Source organism: Motacilla alba, chromosome 4A (assembly GCF_015832195.1).
Source record: "Motacilla alba alba isolate MOTALB_02 chromosome 4A, Motacilla_alba_V1.0_pri, whole genome shotgun sequence".
Taxonomy (NCBI): domain Eukaryota; kingdom Metazoa; phylum Chordata; class Aves; order Passeriformes; family Motacillidae; genus Motacilla; species Motacilla alba.
In genome coordinates this window covers 7,080,967-7,100,744 of record NC_052045.1, presented here as the reverse complement: position 1 = coordinate 7,100,744, position 19,778 = coordinate 7,080,967, and the positions used below count along the sequence as shown (strand labels likewise).

Below are 19,778 nucleotides of genomic sequence, written 5' to 3'. Positions count from 1 at the left end.
CCACTTCTCATTCAGCCCAGGAGCTCCACTCTGCTCTAAAGGAGAGTTTGCTGTATTTGATCTTTGCTTAAACTTTACATGGAGTTTCCATTTGTCTTTTCTATGAATTCTTCTGCTTATAGATCCATTCTCCAGGAAGACACAGTATTTTTTTCCCCTCAAGGGGATGGCCTCATTTTTGAAGATTTCCTCCCACAATCTCTTTTGCTCTCTGGAGTTCACTTAAGTCATTTTATACTTATTCGTGAGTTTCCTTTGGGAGAAGCCACACGTCAAACTGAAAAGAGATCAATTATTATAATTTATTTGAACATGGCTTCTGAAAGGGTGATCTGCTACAGAATGCACAGAACATCAGGACACCACAGACATGCTGTCTTTGGAGGAACCAGCTGATGCCCACTAAACCCCGAGCATCCTTCAGTGCTGGAGCCCAGTTTGACCAGTGAGGCTGAAAGCTTCAGTAAGGCAGCAGCTTGAATTGGTGCCTCTTCCCCAATTCTTTCTTAACAACCTGCTCCACTACACATCACAAGTCTTATTAGCATTATAAAGATCGCATTTGTGCCCCGTTTATCTTCAAAGTCACCATAAAAGTGAACCTGAAGTCTATTACTCAAGTGCTGCTACAGAATTCCGCTTAATTAAATTCTAAAGGGCTTAAACCAAAAATATACATTGCGATGATGTGGGATAGAACATAAACTTTTTAATAGTAGTAACCAAGCACATTTACCATTTCTACAGGTGTAATAAAAATGCTAATATATGTTAATGTTTAGTCTGTGGTTAATGTTTTGTCTTGTTAATTTCCCCAGGGCTTTTATTACTGATTTAAATCTGCCACACTGCCCCAGTGATTGCATCGCCTTCCACAAACGGCGCTGCGCTCTCAGACCAATGCTGATTAACAGGAGTGGAGAAACATTTGGCTAGGACAAACACTCTTATTATATGCTTCTAATCATTAGATACATTTTGTCAGGAAGATGGGAAAGAGACAATTCCCAGCTCCCCCACTCTTCTCACAGCAGAAAAATGTGATTATGGGCATAAAAATGAATTTACAAGCCTTTATCTTAGGAAGCACACCATTATTAACTAAGTAATGATTGTTCTTCTGGTTCCAGGCACTCAAGCAGAAAGAACAAACTGAGTATGGTAACACAGATGTCTTCAATGAACACTCCAACAAAATTCCTCATTAATGGAGTACTAAATGTTATTAATCAGCTCTATAGTATTACGATCTCCATTATTCAGACTGCAAGGATTGCATAAGAGACAGCATCCTAACTCACTCATGCAGAGACAGGAATCAGAGGAAGCGACCTACTCTCCGTGCTGAGGAGAACGTTTAATAATGCATCATCCCTAAATAATGCAAAACTATAATGTGTAAAATGCACACAAACACTAATGCTTAAAATAACAGAGTGCCTGTCACACCAGTGCCCGCGGTGGCGCCCAACACATGCTGCAGACACGGGCTACAAACACCCAGGGAGCCCTGCAGCCACCAGACCAGGTTGTGCTGAAGGCCATCATCACCTGGCTTGAAGACCAGCCCCTTCAGACTGCTACAGAACCACAGAGGCATTAAGGAGGCATTTTTCAAAGTAAATATAACTTAATTTTTCCTAGAATGGTTTGGGTTGGAAGGGCCCTAAAGATTATCTAGCTCAAAATCCTGACTGCCATCCTTCATATAGGGGATCACAAAATACTTTGCAGAGGGTCACTGTCACAGCACAAACACAGGGCCCTAGAGGACTGGTGGGACTGGTTCTCAGGGCAAGGAGCAGGATGGGCTCCACACACAGCCACGTGTGTCGATGTGACAGAGGTGACAGAGCAGCTGGCAGGTCTGACACATGGCGTGGTTACACCATCACTCTACCCCAGAGACTGCACAAGGGTGAGGGTACACCACTCAGCAGAGCAGCGGGGAGCACAAGAGACTTTTTATGGGTTTCAATCCTTGGTGCCACTGCTGAAGCTGCAGGATTTCCATCTGCCCATCCCCGTGCTGTGTCAGGGTTCACATGGCTTAAACGGGAAAGAGACAACCACTGCAGCTCCAATCACCGCTCCTGTTGGGACACACCACCCTGTCCCCAGGAGGGTGTGATGGCCACACAAGTGCTGCAGCACACAAGGCACCTCCACAGTGTCCCACCACGTCCCAACCCTTGCACTGACCCAGCTTCTCCCAGCACAGGATGTCCTTTCTCTCAAAGGAACCGTGACCTCAGCTTGAGTCAAGCCCTTTCAAACCTACATAAAATAATGCAAACAAGATGTTTCTTCTCTCTGGCGTCCCCAGCATGGAGTGTTTAATCCACCAAAGAAAGCAGCTTTGTGTTTCAGCAAAAGCCTGTTTATTGTTATTTATAGGTAGAGAGGAAGTCGGACTAAATGATCACAGTTGTTCCTTCTGTCTTTCTAATCCATGACATATAATTAAGGCACAACTTCTCAAGTCAGCCTTTCTCTCCAGCATTTTGCTAATTCTGTATTTAACAGAGAATTTGGTATTTCAGCTTGGATGGTTGGACCTCAGCAGCAAACCGCAGGGCAGGCGGCTGTAGCCCCAGCCAGGGCTCAGACCCAACCCAGCCAACCAACTGGGAGAATCAAGAAAAAAATCATTTGCTTAATTTTTGGCACACACTTGAGCAGTTTTCCTATGTGGAGACATTTCCTGGAACAGGGCCCTGCAGCATACTAATGCACCATTATGGTTTTAACTTAGATCTGTGCAATCTGATATTTCTTAGACAACGAAACTAAGACTTTATTCTTGGAAGGAGAAGCCAGCCTTGCCTGGAAGGTTACAGCAGAGCAAAAGGGAAGATGGAGCAAAATCCAGAGAAAACCAGAACACGTTAGACTGACTAAAGGCAGGATCAGGAGCAGAAGGTGGCAGTACCCAGAGCCCATCTCCTGGTGGAGCCCCACACCCCCAAGGTGCTTCGTGGCTAAGGAAGCAGCACAGCAGAGGTGGGGGACACGGCTGATCCTGACCCCAGGCTGCTGCTCTGCCCCTGGGACTGATTCCCCGAGGAAGCTGAAGATGCTCCAATTCAAACAGCTGATTTCAACATTAGCACTGATTCATCTAACCTGACAGAAAATTAGGACTCAAGGCAGCAGAGCCCACTTCTGCTAAGGATACTAAATACAGTTTAATTATACAACTGCACTCCATGCATGCTCTAACACAATTGCTACTATGGGACCCTAGAAGACCCTCCTATTGCAGGCTATTAAATCTACCCCATCACAACAGACTGGGAAACAAGGAATTGGCTTGAGGGATCGCCAGTTTTTACCAAGATCTTAAAAAAAGCCTCACTGGGCAAAGGCAGGCAGCACGACAGCTCCAGGCAATCACCACGTGCTTGTTATTTTCCTTCCACGGGCTAATCGGTTTCCTTGGCAGATTTCTGTGGGTTTTAATGTTACACCGTGTTTGTGCCTACGGCACTACAGAAAGGAACAATCCCAGAGAAATAAATTCCTAGCAGCCTAATTTAGAGAGGAAAAACAGATATCTGCCATCAGTCTGGAACACAAGCCAGAGTCAGAGCCTGTAACAGGGTATTTAACAGCAGCCGTGTCAGCTGGGTTGCAAATGTGGTCAATACCTACCAGTCTCTCTTCCCCCCTGCAGCCATGAGCCCAGATTCAATTATTCTTTGAGAAATACTTCGTTAAATAATTAAAAAGTTGCTGCATTACTTTTCCCCTTTTTTTTCCCTTAAACCAGACCGATTCAATTTTGGAAGTATAAAGCCATTATAATGTGTCAGCCAGCAATTAGCTACTGTACACTGTTTATTCTTTAATATAATCTTTGAGTAGAAGGGCAATATTCTCAGAAACGCAGCATTAACTTGTTCCTGAATGACTTTAATATGGCTCTTTTCAAATTACTGCTCATAAAATCTCAGGGAAGAAAAATTTACAGATGATATCCCATCTCCTTAATTAGTTCTCTCTCTCTCTCTTTCAGCAATCCAATAGCAAGTGTAATACTTATTTAAAATAGAGCACATGGGGCTTACCACTAAATCTGCTGGAACTGGTGATATCAAAACAAGCAGGTAAAAGGCAATGCCTGTTTTGCAGCCTGCACAGACCATGCTCACAGGTACACACAAGCTTTTCAGACCTGTATTTCAATAAATGCTCATACTGAAACCATCCCAAAGGTTTTTTACACCTCTAAGTACTTTTTGCTATAAAATGCCCTTCTCCCTTCCTGTGGTGAATGAAAACCCTTCCTACCCCAAAGGGTTTGGAACTCCCCATTCCTCCCCACTCACCATCACCCCACTTATTTTAACCTTCATATAGAAATAATCCCCCCAGCAGCAACTATTTTCTCCCTCCATCCACCTTTCTCTTTCCAAACACCAGTCTCTGCTAAGACAACAAGGCTGGAGCCACCTCAACTCTCCAAATCATTTCAACAGTGAAGTTGCTGAATCTCTTCAGCAGAAAAATTACAAGCATTTGTTTTCCAGCAAAGCTCAGAACAACCTCACACGTTATGCAGCTCCTGGCAAGGGGAGCATGAGGCTTTCCCCATGGCCATGCCATGGACCTCCCCAGTGAAAGTCTAAAAGAGAAACATAATAATTATCATTCAGGGAAAATGGTAAAAACAGCTCCATGCAGCAGAGATTAGCTGCTGGTAAAATTAATCCACTCAAGGCCAAGGGCCCTGTGCTCTTTTTTCTTTCTTTCTTTTTTTTTTTTTTTAACTTCATCTGTTGATTCTTTCTTAGTTTTGAAGCTACCAGATCCATAGCAAATTTTTCTCCCTGACAGTCAGGCCTAACCTAATCCAATTACGGGTCAGCACCAAGATAATATACCCAAAACATGGCAAACAAGGTAAAAAGGCTCCCACTAGATTTTTGCTCGATAAAGGAATTACGTTTTTTCCCAAAGACAAATAAGGCTTATTGAAAATGTAAATCATTCTTTTCTATAAAGATATAAATATCTGCAGGGCTTTTTTGAGACTTTGTTGGAAGACATCTTGTTTTTACATGTACTGTGGTTAGAACAATTGAATTACAGAATGACTTACAACATTTGATTAGTTTCTGCCTGATTGAGAATATCTTTATAATGGAAATCGGTGTGCACTTTTAACCTTGTTACAATGCTGTATGTCTGATTAATGTATTAAAGGGACTCATTCAACAATAGGTTTTTGCAGGCAGAAATTAAATTAATCTGACTTTATCACAACACCTTTATTAACAGCATCAAACAGAGGACTAGTATTTGATTATGAGAAGTGAATTCTGAAACATTGATATACAACAATTCCAAAATGAGGTAGGAGAATCACTAGATGGGGAAAAAACTGACTAAACACGTGTAATGAATTTTTGTTTAATGCCATTACTTTCCACTCACCTTGCAAGTTGCAAGCTGGGAATTTCCCCAACTCATGGAAAAGATAAAACACCTTGTACCCAAATCTACAGGAGGAAAGTTTCTACATTTCCTTCTGGCTCCAAACAATGGGAATTGCATGAAGCAAGGCTCAGAGATGACCTTCCTGGATGTTTTTTAGCCTCTGCTGGGCAAACCCTTTTGGGCCCATCTGCACTGAGCTCATGGTGACATTTTGCTCACCAGAGCCACCACAGCATCCCCTCCCACAGCCCCACTGCCCTCTGCTCCATGGCTTTTGGGGCATCCCTCAGGGAGGAGACAGAGCATGGATGACTGAGATAGCAGCACAGGCAGCTGGGTATCTCCAGAAATACCTGCACTCTGCTCTCTGGAGAGCAGCAGCACGAGGTTTATTTGTACAGTGACACAGATCAATATGTGCAATCCAGGAGTTAATAAGCTTCAGAAAGACGTAACTTAGAGCACATCAGTCACCCCCAAGTTATCCTCAGTAACCACCCAGCTCTCCAGCTGGTTCTCTCCAGGTCACTGGCTCAGAGCATCATCTCAACCTTTGCCAGTAGCATGGAAGAGAATTGGGTGAGAAAATTGATTTAGGTTAGAAAGATACACCTGCATAAAGAATTGCAAAATTTGCCAACAGCTGCCTTGCCTTTTCTTTTCTTTTTATTTTTAAGCAGAAGTAACTCTGCTCAACTAGCTGTAGGCTATCAGCACAGCTTTCTGCAGCCAGCCTGCTCTTGCTTAAACAAATCTTTGGAAAATAATGCAGTTAGCAGCAAACTTCACCTACTGAAAGCAGGCTCCGTGCCCTCGGGGGCTCATTAGAGGGGTAACACCACAGGTAGGGATGGAAAAGGCCACCAGTCCTTTTTGCAGTGACCTGATAGGGCAGTGAGGACCCAGCAACGAGGGGTGCACTGCTGCAGCAGATGGATGAAAAATCTGCCTCAGTTGTTTGTTGAAATTTTTTTCCCCAGCAAAACGTATTTAGCATCTTTCATGCCTGGTACCTCAAAGCCACTTTACAATAAGATGCAAAAAATGATATAATTCACAGCACCACACACAGGCAGAGAATTCAAAATGAAGCAAACCACTCATTGCAACCCAGCCCCTCACCCTCCGCGGCGCGAAACAAAACACGGCTGCTCCGCCCGGGCAGCTCTGGGCACCCTTCCTGCTTTGCAGAGGGTCGCTTTTAAGTTTCTGGTTTGTTCTTGGCTCATTCATCAGCATTGCTAATGGCAGAGATAGTTCTGGTTTTAAGGCAGCAGCACTCACGGGGGTTACTGTCACTGGAAGTAAACTCAGCGCTGCTCAGATGAAGGATGCCCGGTGGATGACCCCGGGCGCAGGCCCGAGCGCAAACCGCAGTCGCGGATAATGAGGCCAAAAGAGGGTTTAGCGTAAAAAGCACAGGGAGAAGGATATTGGTGAGCACAACTCCCGGCTGCAAAGCTGCGGGTCTAAGCAAGGATAAAAATCTTCAGGAAAGGAAATGGGCCAGAATGCATTTTGCTAATAAAGCATCTGTGTTAACGGGGGTTGCAGGAGGCTGCAGCAATCTGGGCAGCAAGCAGAGAGCCGTGTCTGCAGGGCTGATGCTCAGGGGTTTAATCTCTCTGGTAAAAGAAAGGTGTGTGGGCAGTTTTAACAGAGAATTCCACAGGCAGCTCCACCATTCCACAGTAAGTGTCCAGGGCAATGGCATGTCTGGAGGGACTGAGTTAAGTAAGAATAAAGGCAGGTCATGCCATGGATATCACTCCTCCGCAGGCTCCTCAGAAGCCAGGGGGATCAGCCCACACCTATCACTCTCCTGTTTCTGTCATGCACCAGCTTGCAGCATCCTTCAGGTAAACCAAACCTAAATATCAGCAAGGACCCAGAGCATGAGGCAAGTTTAACTCTGAAGGAAGTTCAGCTGCAAAGCTCATTTGCGAATACAGCCCAGTGAAAGGGCTGTGCCCCCAACCCTCCCTGTTCAGAGGGGCAGCTCCTCCCTGGCCAGCACCTCTCCCACAGTTTTTGATGTAGACAAAGCCTCAAAGTCACACGGAGGGAACTTTCTGATGCTGTGATCTGTGAAACGAAACTGTTTTCCCTGCTTAAATCCAATCTATTTCAAGACCTCCCAAAATGTCCTTGACCATTGCAATTTATTTAAAAATCAGACAGCCTGAAATTTCAAAGCTTGAAGGCACCCCATACATCCCATCCCTCAATGCTTTGCATGGCATGACCACCAGCTCCCTCCTCTCCTACATCCCAAAGCATCCCAGGTCCAGCTTCCAAGCCAGCTGTGATGGGAGCCAGGAAAAAGAAAAGAGATCAGAAAAAAAGAAGCTGTTCTGTGCAGTGAAGAAAGCTGCAAAACACTGCAAAGCTGTGTACCCTCATTTCCAGCTGTTAAGACTGTATCCTGCCCCACTAACTCTGGGAGCTCTTTGTACTGATGCCAGGGCATCTCAGAACCAAATATCTTTTTAAACACTCGGGAGCCAGTTGCAAAACAACAAATTAGTTCCTCTACGAAAACAAGGAACACACCAAGGCACAGTACATGCAGACAGCTACACAGAACCAGTAATTAATCTGCATGAGGTCTTTAGGCTTGTTCTGACTTCAGCTTGGAAAAGACGCAAGACACCCCACCACACACAAACCTGTGTGCATCTCACTTGCAATGCAGCCAACGTGATCTGAAGGGAGATCAAGCCAGGCTCAGTGGGTGCTCTGTGATATTCCCACCCATAAAATGCAGCAGTTTTAAAAAGCTCTATTTGAGCTGCAGAGTAGTGGGGATGAAGTTGCCGCCAGCCAAGTGATCTGTCTCAAGACTGAAGTCAACAAACAGATTCCTGTGGTCTTCAGTGCAAAGTTGGGTTGGACATCAAACATGCTGTCAAAGGATGCTCCATGTGTGCATGCAGGGAGGAAGGGGCACTGTCAGCAGCTGCCTTCTACTTTTTATTTAAAATAAAGGCCTCACTGCAAATTCCCTTGAAATGGCACATCTCAGAGGCCAGAACACATCCAGTTAAAAGGACAAAGGGAGAACAAAAAGAAGAGTATAATAAAAAAATTTACAGATAGAAGCAAAATCAAATGCTATTTTAAAATTAAACCTCTGCTGATGTTCGGTGGCACCTCCTCTGGCTTTGCAGTGACAGGTTTGACAGGCCATCACTGGCCACTGGTTCCACCCAGCAGCTCTGCAGAGCTCCACACACTCAGTCTGCTTTATCCAGACCCAGTTCAGTGACAAACTGACTCAAAGCCTTGCCATGCCACCAGGGCAAGCAGGAGGGCACACCAGCATGCCACCCTGGAAAAGGACAACCCTGACCAAAGACACGCTACCCTGCATCCTCACAGGCAAAATTCTTGCTAGCAGTGAATTAATTAATTAATTAATTAATTGAGACACCAGTGGTCTCCCTCCCCAGGCCAGACAAGAGGAAAAGCTTTCACTAGGCTGAGAATAACCTCTGAGTCCCACTCCCCTAGAGAGGGAAGTGATGGTCAAGAGCATTCATGCCAAAGTCCCCTCCAAGAATGAGATGGAGGCCCCTAATTTGCTACTGCATATTTGAATACTAAAGCAGAGATTTAAGTCCTGCAGCAGTGTGCCAAAATAGCTGGATTAAAATTGTTGATACTGGGTTACAAAAATGCAGGCATTAATAGCTTTTGCCCCTATGCCCTCAGTACCAGCCAAGCCACCAACCTGGGGCTTTCTAGCTCAAAATCAACACCTTGAAATTCAGTGCTTTGCCATATGCTACCCCAAGCGTCAGAAAATCTTTTCCACCTGAAACCTCTTCAGACAACTAATCATAATACTCCCAAGGTCTTTTCACAGGAACAGGAATGCTGCTGATACTGCCCTCATAATAAGGTTTATTTTCATCCTGCAGGGGGAACAGATGCTTGCTTTAACACGCTTATCAGGCACCTTACACTGCCTATCACAAAATTGATAACAAAATACACAATACACACATCTTGGGATAGTTCTGAGGGGGTCTGAGATGACTGAAAACCAAAACTTCTCCTGTATTTCCAGCTTTAAGTGAAAAATGGAGCTAGCTACCAGAGAGTATTAGAGAATAGCCTGAGGATTAAACTTTGCCAATAAAGAACTTGAAAATACAGAGGCTGTACATCCAGCTGACTCTCCCAGGAGAGATGCCAACAAAAAGCAACCCACATTAAAAGTACAAAGAAACCGATCTCGGCGTCTCAGAGGGAAGGACTTCGCAAACAGCGCTGTAATTTCAAAGCTTTCCCCACAAAGCTCTTGCCAGCCCTAGTACAGACAGAAAAGTCCATTAGCAGATAGGAAACCTCACCAGAGCTCCCTGCCAGTGCAACCTGCTGAGCAAAGCAGCTTCCAGCAAGTCACCAGGTGAGATGGCCCCAAAGCAGCTCCTGCGCAGTATTTGGGGAAAACCAGCCTGGCGTCACTGTGCTGACAAATGTACTAAATCTGTGTATGGAAACAGGTGAAATTTTCATTCCTGGGTGCCAAAAGTCCCTTTATTCACATATTCTGATTTTCAGCCCTGTGTTATCTGCTGGAACTGCTGCTTTGAGCACACACTGCAGCAATGTTTCTGTGGTGCTACAATCAACCAAAGCACCTCGCTATCTTTACAACATACTCATGAATTCCCTGCCAGGATTCCCTAAAAATCTAGAGAAACAAGGGTCCAGTTTTCCTGACTCTGAGGCTTCCCAAGGCCATCAGAGCTGGGTTCACACCAAGCACTCCCCCTGAGCCAGGGGAGATGAGCACTTCAGCTTTGGGATAACATCAAACCCAGCCTGCACAATGGCATCACCTCCACAGCACCCCAGCAGCACAGCTGTATTAACCCAGACCTAAACAGTCTTTTAAAGGTGCCTGCAGGAAAGTAAAGCTGCAGGGATCTGCTCACAGGACAAGCACACTGGGAATTGCATGCTGTTTCCATACAGCACTGACACCTTTCTGCTTCCCTCCTCCTGACGAGTGCAAGTGGTTGAACAAAGCTCTGGTTAATTTTGCAATTTATTAGGATTTTCTAGAAACTCAGTCATCAGTTCTGAGTGAGGAAAAAAAAAAAAGACTTTGCTGAGCTCCCTGCTCTTCCCTTTCCGGGCAATGTGCTGCAGGTAGAGCTGCACAAACAACTGCAAGGGGAGCAGCAGGGGCTGGGCAGCTGGGATGCACCAAAAATGGGGCAGCAGCAGGGTGAGGGAAGGGGATTCTGTCCCTCCACTCCAGTGAGACCCCACCTGGAGCATCTCCTCCAGCTCCAAGGCCCCCCAAGATAAGAAGGATATGAACCTGTTGGAGTGAGGGTGACAAAGCTGACTGGAGCACCTCTGCTATGGGGACAGGCTGAGAGAGTCAGGGCTGTTCAGCCTGGAGAGGAGAAAGATGCCAGGAGACCTCACTGCACCTTCCAGGGCCTGATGGGGCTCCAAGAGAGTGGGACTGGAATGGGACTTGTACAAGGGCATGGAGGGATAGGACAGGGAGGAAGGGCTTTCACTGACAGAGGTTCAGAATGGGTATTAGGAAGAAGTTCTTGACTGTGAGGGTGGTGAGGCACAGGCACAGAGAAGCTGTAGCTGCCCCATCCCTGGCAATGCTCAAGGGCAGGATGGACAGGGCTTGGAGCAACCTGGGGTAGTGGAAGACGTCCCTGCCCATGGCAGGGGGGTCAGGACCAGATGATCTTCAAGGTCCCTTCCAACCTAAACCATTCTGTAATTCCAACCTCAGAGGAGGTCAACTTTTACCTATGTAAGACCCCCTGACTGCCCTTGTAATTCCAATAAGAGAGAAAGCATTCAGTTTTGGAGGTGCTGGGTTGAACATGTTATTAAGCTTATTTGTACTGCATTTCTCCCAGTTGTCTTGGTTTGTGGTAAAAAGCACAGAGACTGACTAAAATCATTCTTCCCTACACTCGTGATTAAAATATCTCCAAGAGGTGGACATACTAGGCAGATTTGCAACCAGGGAAAAGGTAGGAGATTAGTAAATTAATACAGATATAGACCTAGACAGCAATTTTTTTCCCAGTGTGCCCTGAGAGTCAGCCTCCTTGATAAAGTATTTTAATAGCAGGTTTTAGGGGTGAAGTTTTTAAGCAGACAAATTGTAGAAATAATAAAGCCCTAACACACCACGGCTGACAAATTAGCTACTAAAGCAAGGCTTGGGATGGGAACTGTTTACTGCCACATTACTGAATTCACTGCTCTCCACTGCTGTTTGCAGACCTGGAACAACACACAGGCTCCCATTTAAACACATGCCTGGAGACACAGTTTCCAAAAGCAGATTTACAGCAGCATGACTTCCTCCTCTTGGGGCCTGTAGAGCTCCTCAGAAACCCACCTGGAGGCTCTGCAGCACCTCTGGAGCTTAAGTTCATGAGCCCTTTGGGTCCAGGTCTGTGTGTGAATGCCCACACCCAGCCTGAGGGGTGGCAAAGGGGAAAAAGGAACAACCACATGGAGAAAAGATGCTCAGTCAGGTAACAAGCCTGAGGATCTGAAATACCAGGAGGGAAAACCACTGCTGCAGAAATGCCTCCAATGCCGGGAAAAATTAAAGAAGCCCAAAGGACAGGCAAGGGCAGAAGTGTTGTTGTTCATGGTATAACCACTATGGGCATGGAAGATAAGTTTTCCATAATTCCAGAGGATTTTAATGACAATTAAATAACCTGTCATTATTCTTAATACCATGCAGGTGAACTGTACTTTGCCTGCAGAAGCAGTGGTGGCCAAGGTCAGTAATAAAATCAGACGATATGAGAAGCCAGGGCAAGTGTAAAAACCCACATTTTGAAAGAAAACCCCTGTGGCATTTCATACTTTGGTATGGCTACAGTGTCTAAAAACAATCATATTTACAGAATTACAGTAAATATAACTGTTTGCTTCCAGGTATATTCTTTGAAACTCAATATGTGCTGATAAGTTTAACAGAGAAACTTTCATCATAGCACAGCTAAATAAAAAAAAAAAAAAAGTTGTATTCTATCATTTACAAAGTGATATCTTACAAAGATATTTACCCCAGATTACCCCAGGTCCTGATGCAGCTCAGCTCTTAGAGCCAGCCCTCTGCAATACTGCATGCTTCCATTATTGCCTTATTTCTCCACTGAACAGCTCATATCCTCACTTGTAAAAAAAAAAAAAAAAAAAGTTGCTCTGGGCTCAGGTCTGACATAAAACCCTTAGCTGAGCAACATCAGTGATTTAAAAACAAGCTTCAAAAACCCAGTGGCCATCCTTTTTTGGTGACAATTGCCAGGCAACTGGCTTGTTTGGCTTGGATTTTTTCTCTTTCACTCCAATAATGCAAAAAAGTCTCTAGAGCAAAGAAACGAATCCCTGAAGTATTAAACAATCAAGAGGAGTCATGGTTAAGTAAGTACCTAGCTACATATGGCACTAATGAATTCCAACAGCTTTACCAAGTACAAGAGCACTGAATGGTTTTGTAATGCCCAGTACTTTTTATTGTAAAGGAAGTCAATTTATGTTCTGGTTTGGCAGAGGACGGGCAGATTGTAGCTCTACTGCTTTGTGTTGACTTTAGTGGCGCTCCATCTACTTGTCCTGCCACAAACTCAATCTCTGTAGCCAGATCAAGGTGTCAATATTCACTAATATAAGGGACAGTCATGTTTATTCACTGCATACATGGACATCTCCAAGAAAGTGTGCATTTTTGCTGTTGTGCCAATAAAAGAAAGATATGGGAGAACAAACACTGATCCTTTCAGACCCTACAGCAATGCCCAGGTCTGTGCTCACAAAACCTGGCACACAGCCCACACACACAATGCTTCTGCTCTGCCTTAGCACCTACACACACGGGGGCTCAGTGACGGAAAACATGTTGGATGCTTTTGCTCACAGCTGAATATGTCAATAAATCTTTTGAGAGGTTCACTCTACATATAGAAGTAAGTTTTGTTTCTTACTGCCCTGGAAATGCCAGCTGGGCTTAGAGCTGAGCTGGGTTTTCTGTCATTATCAACTGTAACATGAATTCTCCATCTCACCTGAACTCAAGGTAAATCTACAGTTACATCTCTGCTCCTTTGCTGTTCCAGAGAGGGTTGACTGATGGTTCTGGCTGATGGGAGAACTTCCCCTGGCTCTGTGGCAGCAGAGCTGCTGCTCCTGACTGTCAGCTGGAACCTCCCTGCACAAGCAGTGCTTGGCAGGCTGCTGTAAAACAGTGATTTTCTGCACACAGGGACTCAGGCAGGTTGAAAAACTGTCCTGCACTGTACCCTGGAGCTTAACATGCTGCCCACAAGTCCTGCCTGGGTTCATCTGCCCAGCTGCCCAACACCCAGCCCAGCCACAGACTCCTCCTGGTCACTGCACCCCAAGAGCAATCCAGCTCAGTCTAATTTGGTCCCTAAACCCCTTCCAAGCAGTGGAGAAAGCTTTGCCATGTGAGCCAAACTTCCTGGGTGGGAAACCACCTGAGTGCCACCACGATGTTTCACAGCCTGCACAAGTGTGGTGGCAGAGCAAAGCCAGCACAAGAACAGCACAGAGTGCTGCTGGCTCAGTGCCACACAGCTCAAAGCCCATAAGCTGATCCATTTCCATGGTGCACCCCAAAAAAGATAAGAGTTACTTACAGTGCAAGTAGTACAGTGACCTACATAAAGACAGCTCTTTTGTAAACAGGAGTCAAGAATAGCAGGAACAAGCAGATAACAGGGAAACCGTGTCAGATTTTAATCATCTTTGGTTTTAAGCAAATTATTACAACACTCCTGCACCTTTGCCCTGTCTCCAAATCTTCCCTACCTACACAGAGCAGCTCAGTTGTGTCTCAAGAAAAATCTCCTCTGCAGAACAAGCACCATTGTATCACACTACATTTGTCCTTGGTGTTCAAACAGAGCAGCAGGATTTTCAGAGCATGACAGCCTCAGTTTCCCAGGATGCTGAGAAATCCCCACAATGCGTTTTTAAAGAGTCAAGTAAAAATAAGAAATAATCTCACTAAATGCAGCCCAAAATTGGAATGAGTTACTAAAAGATGGAGAATCAGTTCTTCTTTGGTAAATCAGGGGATGCTACAGCACATGCCTCTGCCTGGCATCTATTTGGAGGCACATTTTTGTGATGTTAAAGGAGGCAGAGGACACCTGGAGAGGAGGACAGCCTTTCAGAGCTACCCAGGACAAGCACAGCACTCAGGGAAAACTGAAGATGCTGGGACATCTCAGCTCCCAGCCTCATACCCCAGGGTGAGTCCAGACCCTTCTGCTCGGACAAACCTGAAAAGAGGCAAAGCCCTTAATGGAAACCCATGCCATGCAAACACCAGCTTCAAATGCTACCAAAGTTTTTTTGAAGATCAGAAGGGGGTGGGAAGGGGCTGCTAATTGGAGCATTTCAGGTTTGCTGGCAGGAGGAAAGGGACAGCTTGGTTTCAACACAATTTGTGTACAAGAGAGCCTGGGGACCTGCAGAGAGCTACTCACAGCTGTCGAGAGCTTCCCTTCGTTCTTCTGCGCGTGGACGACGGCGTCGCGCACCACGGAGAACAGGCTCAGCAGGACGTGCTCCATGTCATAGACGCCATGCATGCCTCTGGTCAGCCCCTCCAGAGCCTGGATGTACTCCTTCCAGAGGTTCTGGATCTCCAGGACGCCCGCCAGGCACCCCTGCATCACCGCCCCGCAGTAGCCGGCACAGGGCTTGGCCAGGAGCAGCCCCTGGCAGTGGGAGCAGTACCACATCTTCAGCAGCGCCCGCCCGCAGTCCTTGCTGAACTTCAGGTGGTCAGTGGTGTTTATCACCTCGATGCCCAGGTTCAGAGCCTGCAGAAAGACTCGTGTGGCCTGCAGGGACTTGGACACCTGCGTCATCATCGTCTTCGGGTAGTTCCCAAAGGCCTTGAGGTCTCTCCTGGCCGCCCGCAGACACTCGGTCATTTCCACAGAGGGATCGGGGAAGCCGGGGTTAATCAAGTGAGAGTAAACCAAAGGGAACAAACTGTCAAAAAATTCATTTATCATGTCATTGACACTGATGTCAGAGCCCAGTATGTACAGCGAGATGTCAGTAAAAAGTTCTCCAACAAATTTAAGAGCCCTGGGCCCCATGCTCTGGTAGTGGGTCCTAAACATGCTGTTGGTGAAGTTTCTTGCATGCCGCACTACAATTTCAAAGGCTTCTGCAAAACAAAACAACAACAACAACAAAATGTTACTAAGAGATGGTGAGCCCAGAAACAGGGAGGATAATGTTCCACCACATCACTGCTGCCAGGGCTGGCCCCATCCTGCTTGCCTTGGGTCAAACACCTGCTGGCAGCCGTGCCTGCTGCAGAACACCAGCATCAGCAATTTCAAGGGGAAATGCATGAATTCTTTAAGCAGAAGCTACATTTCAAAATGGCAAAAAAAAAAAAAACCAACCTATGATCTAGTTAACATTTCAGCTTTTAAAGAAAATATTGATTCAAGAAAAGGGCTAGACTGCAATTTCTTTCTTTCCTCCCTTTCATATTGATTTGAAATTAACAGGAATTCTATCTCCAGACTTAATTTAAGGCAGAGATAAATGTTTGACAAACTGTACAGTGCTTAAAATTAGGAAACAGTAAATGCTGACATTCCATTACAAAAAGGAAAATATTTATAGGCGTTTAATCACAGACAATATTCTGACTCTACCCCCAGCAGGTACCCTGCACCAAGTGTCCTCAAAGCCACTGGAAAAGCCCCTTCAGTGCTGCAGTTTTCCCAAATGCACCAGGTTCACTTCAGCTGCAGATGCAATGGTTCATCTGCCCTGCATGTGAGCTGCTCCATTGTCCAAAGGATGCTGAGAGGCAGCGCTGCCAAGTCCACCTGTGGCTGCCCAGCTAGGAACACTCATACACATCAGGTTGCCCCACAAAATTCAAGTTTTAGACAGAGACTGTCATTTTGCTAGGAAAAACTACTACTCATTTCCTCATCTCTACCTTCCAAAACTTTAGGACTTTCAGCCCACATCTCCTCCACAAGGTGAGCAGGGAAGTCCCCACAGTTATTCCTTTAATTATAGCCCTCCTCATCAGGAGGTTTCCCAAATATCCATACCCCACTAGATAAGGACGACATACCTACACACACACACACCAGTCTGCATCTTAAAGCATCAGAAGGAGAGGCCATCAGTGCAAACAAAAGTCTTTTTCTTTGGCCACCTCGCTCTACCAGCCCGTGTCCCACCCTCCAGGGTACTATTCATAAAATGCTAAAATTAATGAAAAGCCTCTCAGTTCACAGGTCACTGACACCCCACGATGTAACTGCTCTCAACTCTGTCACTCTGGAAACACACATCCTGGCTCAATTTGCATGAAAATTATTCATGTTCAATAATTAAAGGGCATGTTTAATTTTTAAAGCCATAAGAGTTATCTCCCCCATTTGTTAAGGCTGGAATGCAGCTGAGCATGGCCTGACACATCTCCACAGGGGTTCAGTATCAACACTGTCTCAAGCAATGCTGGGCCTTGCTGCTCGCCCTGCATAACCTCTTGCTTACTCAAGAGCCTTCAAGACCATCACATCTCCAGGACCTCCAGCTCTTTCTTCCTGGGTGCACCTTATTCAGGGATGCCTGGAAGGACAGGGTGCTGCTGCTGCACCCCACCCCAGCATGCAGAAAGCTGTGGTGTGAGCAGTGATCAGAGATGAAATTACTGATCTACTTCTGCAGTGTCTCCACCCCTTCTGGTGCCTGCACACCTCCCGGGCATGCTGCTGAAGCATTTTGTCCAGAGCTCCAGACACTCACACCAGGACTGTCCCAGCAAGCCAAGATCTGTGTTCCCAGGGGACAGCAATCCTTCCTTCCTCACAGCACAGACTCGGGATGCAGCAGTGCAGGGACACAGGGCCCCTCTCTCCCTGCCATGACAGCCAGCATCCCGCTCCTCACCCCCAGACAGAGGATGGCAAAGCTCTCCAGGCAACACAGCAGTTAGTGTGACACAGACTGGGCTCTGCAAGCAGAGCACTTGCACTACTGCACTATATGAAATGCTGGTTGTACTATTAAAAGTTTAAAAAAAAAAAAAAGTCTTTTTAAAGAGGACACATGGATTACAAAACTTTTCCCCCCACTCTTTATTCTCAGTAACACCAGAATAGCTTTTGCCTCAAAAAGCACAAAGAAAATTTTGGACCAGTGGTTTTTTTTTTTGACAGCAGCAGAGACAGCACCAGGATTTTCATGCTGTGCCTCACCATTCGCCTTTACCCTCTTCTCTGTTAGTTCCCTTTAGAAAAAGTCACCACTTTTCCGTTTTCTCGCTCCTCTGTGCCTTGCCAGTTATCATCAGAGCCAAAAGACTCTTCACTGATTAGAAAAATATTCCAAGCTCCGATGCAAACCTCCTACGGCGAGAAGGGCTTCAGAAAGGAACGGAGAACAGTGGTGGATCAGAAGAGCATGCACACACAGTCCCTCTGCTTTAAAGGTCATGACATGCACATAATTTTTATCGTAATAACTGGCTGAGAGTGTCTATTTTATGCGCCTGGGAGCTTTTGCATATATCCATTAGAAAGCGCAACAGGGACTATAAAAGCATATGGAGACTCCTGCTGCCCTATTAATAGATGCAAGAAATAATAAAACTTTGTAAAAAAGAAGTCTTACACATCCAAAATCTCTCCCACCCCACTCCCACAGTAGTTGCTTATTCTGAAATGTTCCTCGGAAAGCGCTGGCTGCAGGAATTCTGAATCCCCAGCTGCCAGCAGCTGCAGTGACCCTCAGCCAGGCTCTGAGCACTTCAAAGGGGAGGAAAATTTGAGGGTCAGTCCCCTGTGTTCCCACGAGGGAACCTCACTGGGACACAGAGGGGACATTGCATTATAGATGTGACACAGGCGTCTGATCCCCCATAAAATCCCACAGCCTGGATTTGCTGCTGGTAAAATCTGCCCCACTCATAACATGGCATTATTGAAACTCATTGCTGGAGGATAATTCAATCTTTTCTCTCTTCTGTGTTTTTTTTTCCCAAGGATATTTTCAAAAGCTGCCATTTAAGGCAGCTGTTTTGCAGGTCTGGCTGGAGCAGTGAGAATACAAAGCAAAGCAGCAGACTTGCCCCCAGCTCCAGCAGGCAAAAGCACTGCACAGCTGAGCAGGGCTCACATTTTACAATCCCCATGCCTGTGTGGAGTACACACACAGATGCACACACAGCAGAGTATAAGACATGTTCCTTTAAACACATTAGCAACAGAAAAAAAGCTCAGGATAATTTCCATCCTTTAGTGGATGCAGGGAGAAACAGATGCAGATGTACTTAACACCTTCTTGGCCCCAGTCTTTAGTAAAACCAGTTCTTCTCCAGGTACCCAGCACCCTGAGCTGGAAGACGGGGATGGGAAGTAGAACAAAGTCCCCACAATCTGGGAGAAAATGGTCAGAGCTCTGCTACACCACTTAGATACACACAAACAGGGCTGGATGGGATCCACCCAAGGGTGCTGAGGGAGCAGGCAGAAGAACTCACCAGGCCACTGCCCATCATTTACCAGCAGTCCAGGTTACCTGGGGAGGTCCCAGGTGACTGGAGGCTGGCAAATGTGACAGGACCTGGGAGGGTAAGATCATCTTGAGTGTCATCATGTGGCATGTACAAGACAGCAGGGCATCAGGCCCAGCCCACACAGGGTCATGGTCCTGCCTGACCAATCTCCTCTCCTTCTATGATAAGGTGAGCAGCTTGGTGGATCAAAGAAAGGCTGGGGATGTTGTCTACCAGGACTTTAGGAAAGACTTTGGCACAGTTCCCACAGTATTTCTCTTGGAGAAGCTGTCTGCTTGTGGCTTAGACACCTGTCCAGGAAGAGAAACCAAGGGAGCACTCGCAGAATGGGAGCCAGAGCACCAGCCCAGCACTGGTGCCCTGGTACTGCAGATCTGTTGACTGCCTCAGTTTATCAGGACTCCCAGAGGATGAATGAAACAGCTGAACCTACTCTAGACCACAGATATCAGTCACTAGTTAAAAAGCACAGGCTATTACTTATTTTTCAGGCTGGACTCTTGCTGAAGAGGAATTGCTGCCTGATTCCAGCAGCCAGAAGGGAAGGACTAAGCTTCTTTCAAAGTGCAAAAATTCCCCAGAACACAGCCCAGGGAGAGCTGCGTGGCCGCTGCAAACCAGCAATTAGAGAAAATAAATTGTAAAAGAGCATAACAGTGCCCTGAGTGGGGATTACTGGCAGGAGAAGGAAATCGCTGCCTTCTCAGCCCAGATAATAAGA

At 46.0% G+C, this 19,778-nt stretch overlaps 1 protein-coding gene across 1 annotated transcript in view; it reads right to left on the bottom strand.

The window, feature by feature from the left end:
• The window catches only part of GPC3 (glypican 3), a 140,862-nt gene that overhangs the window by 59,995 nt on the left and 61,089 nt on the right, over nucleotides 1-19,778 (bottom strand). Inside the window, exon 3 of the mRNA XM_038123010.1 lies at nucleotides 14,976-15,670. Coding sequence (XP_037978938.1) covers nucleotides 14,976-15,670 — 695 coding nt within the window. The remainder of the gene's footprint in view (nucleotides 1-14,975; nucleotides 15,671-19,778) is intronic.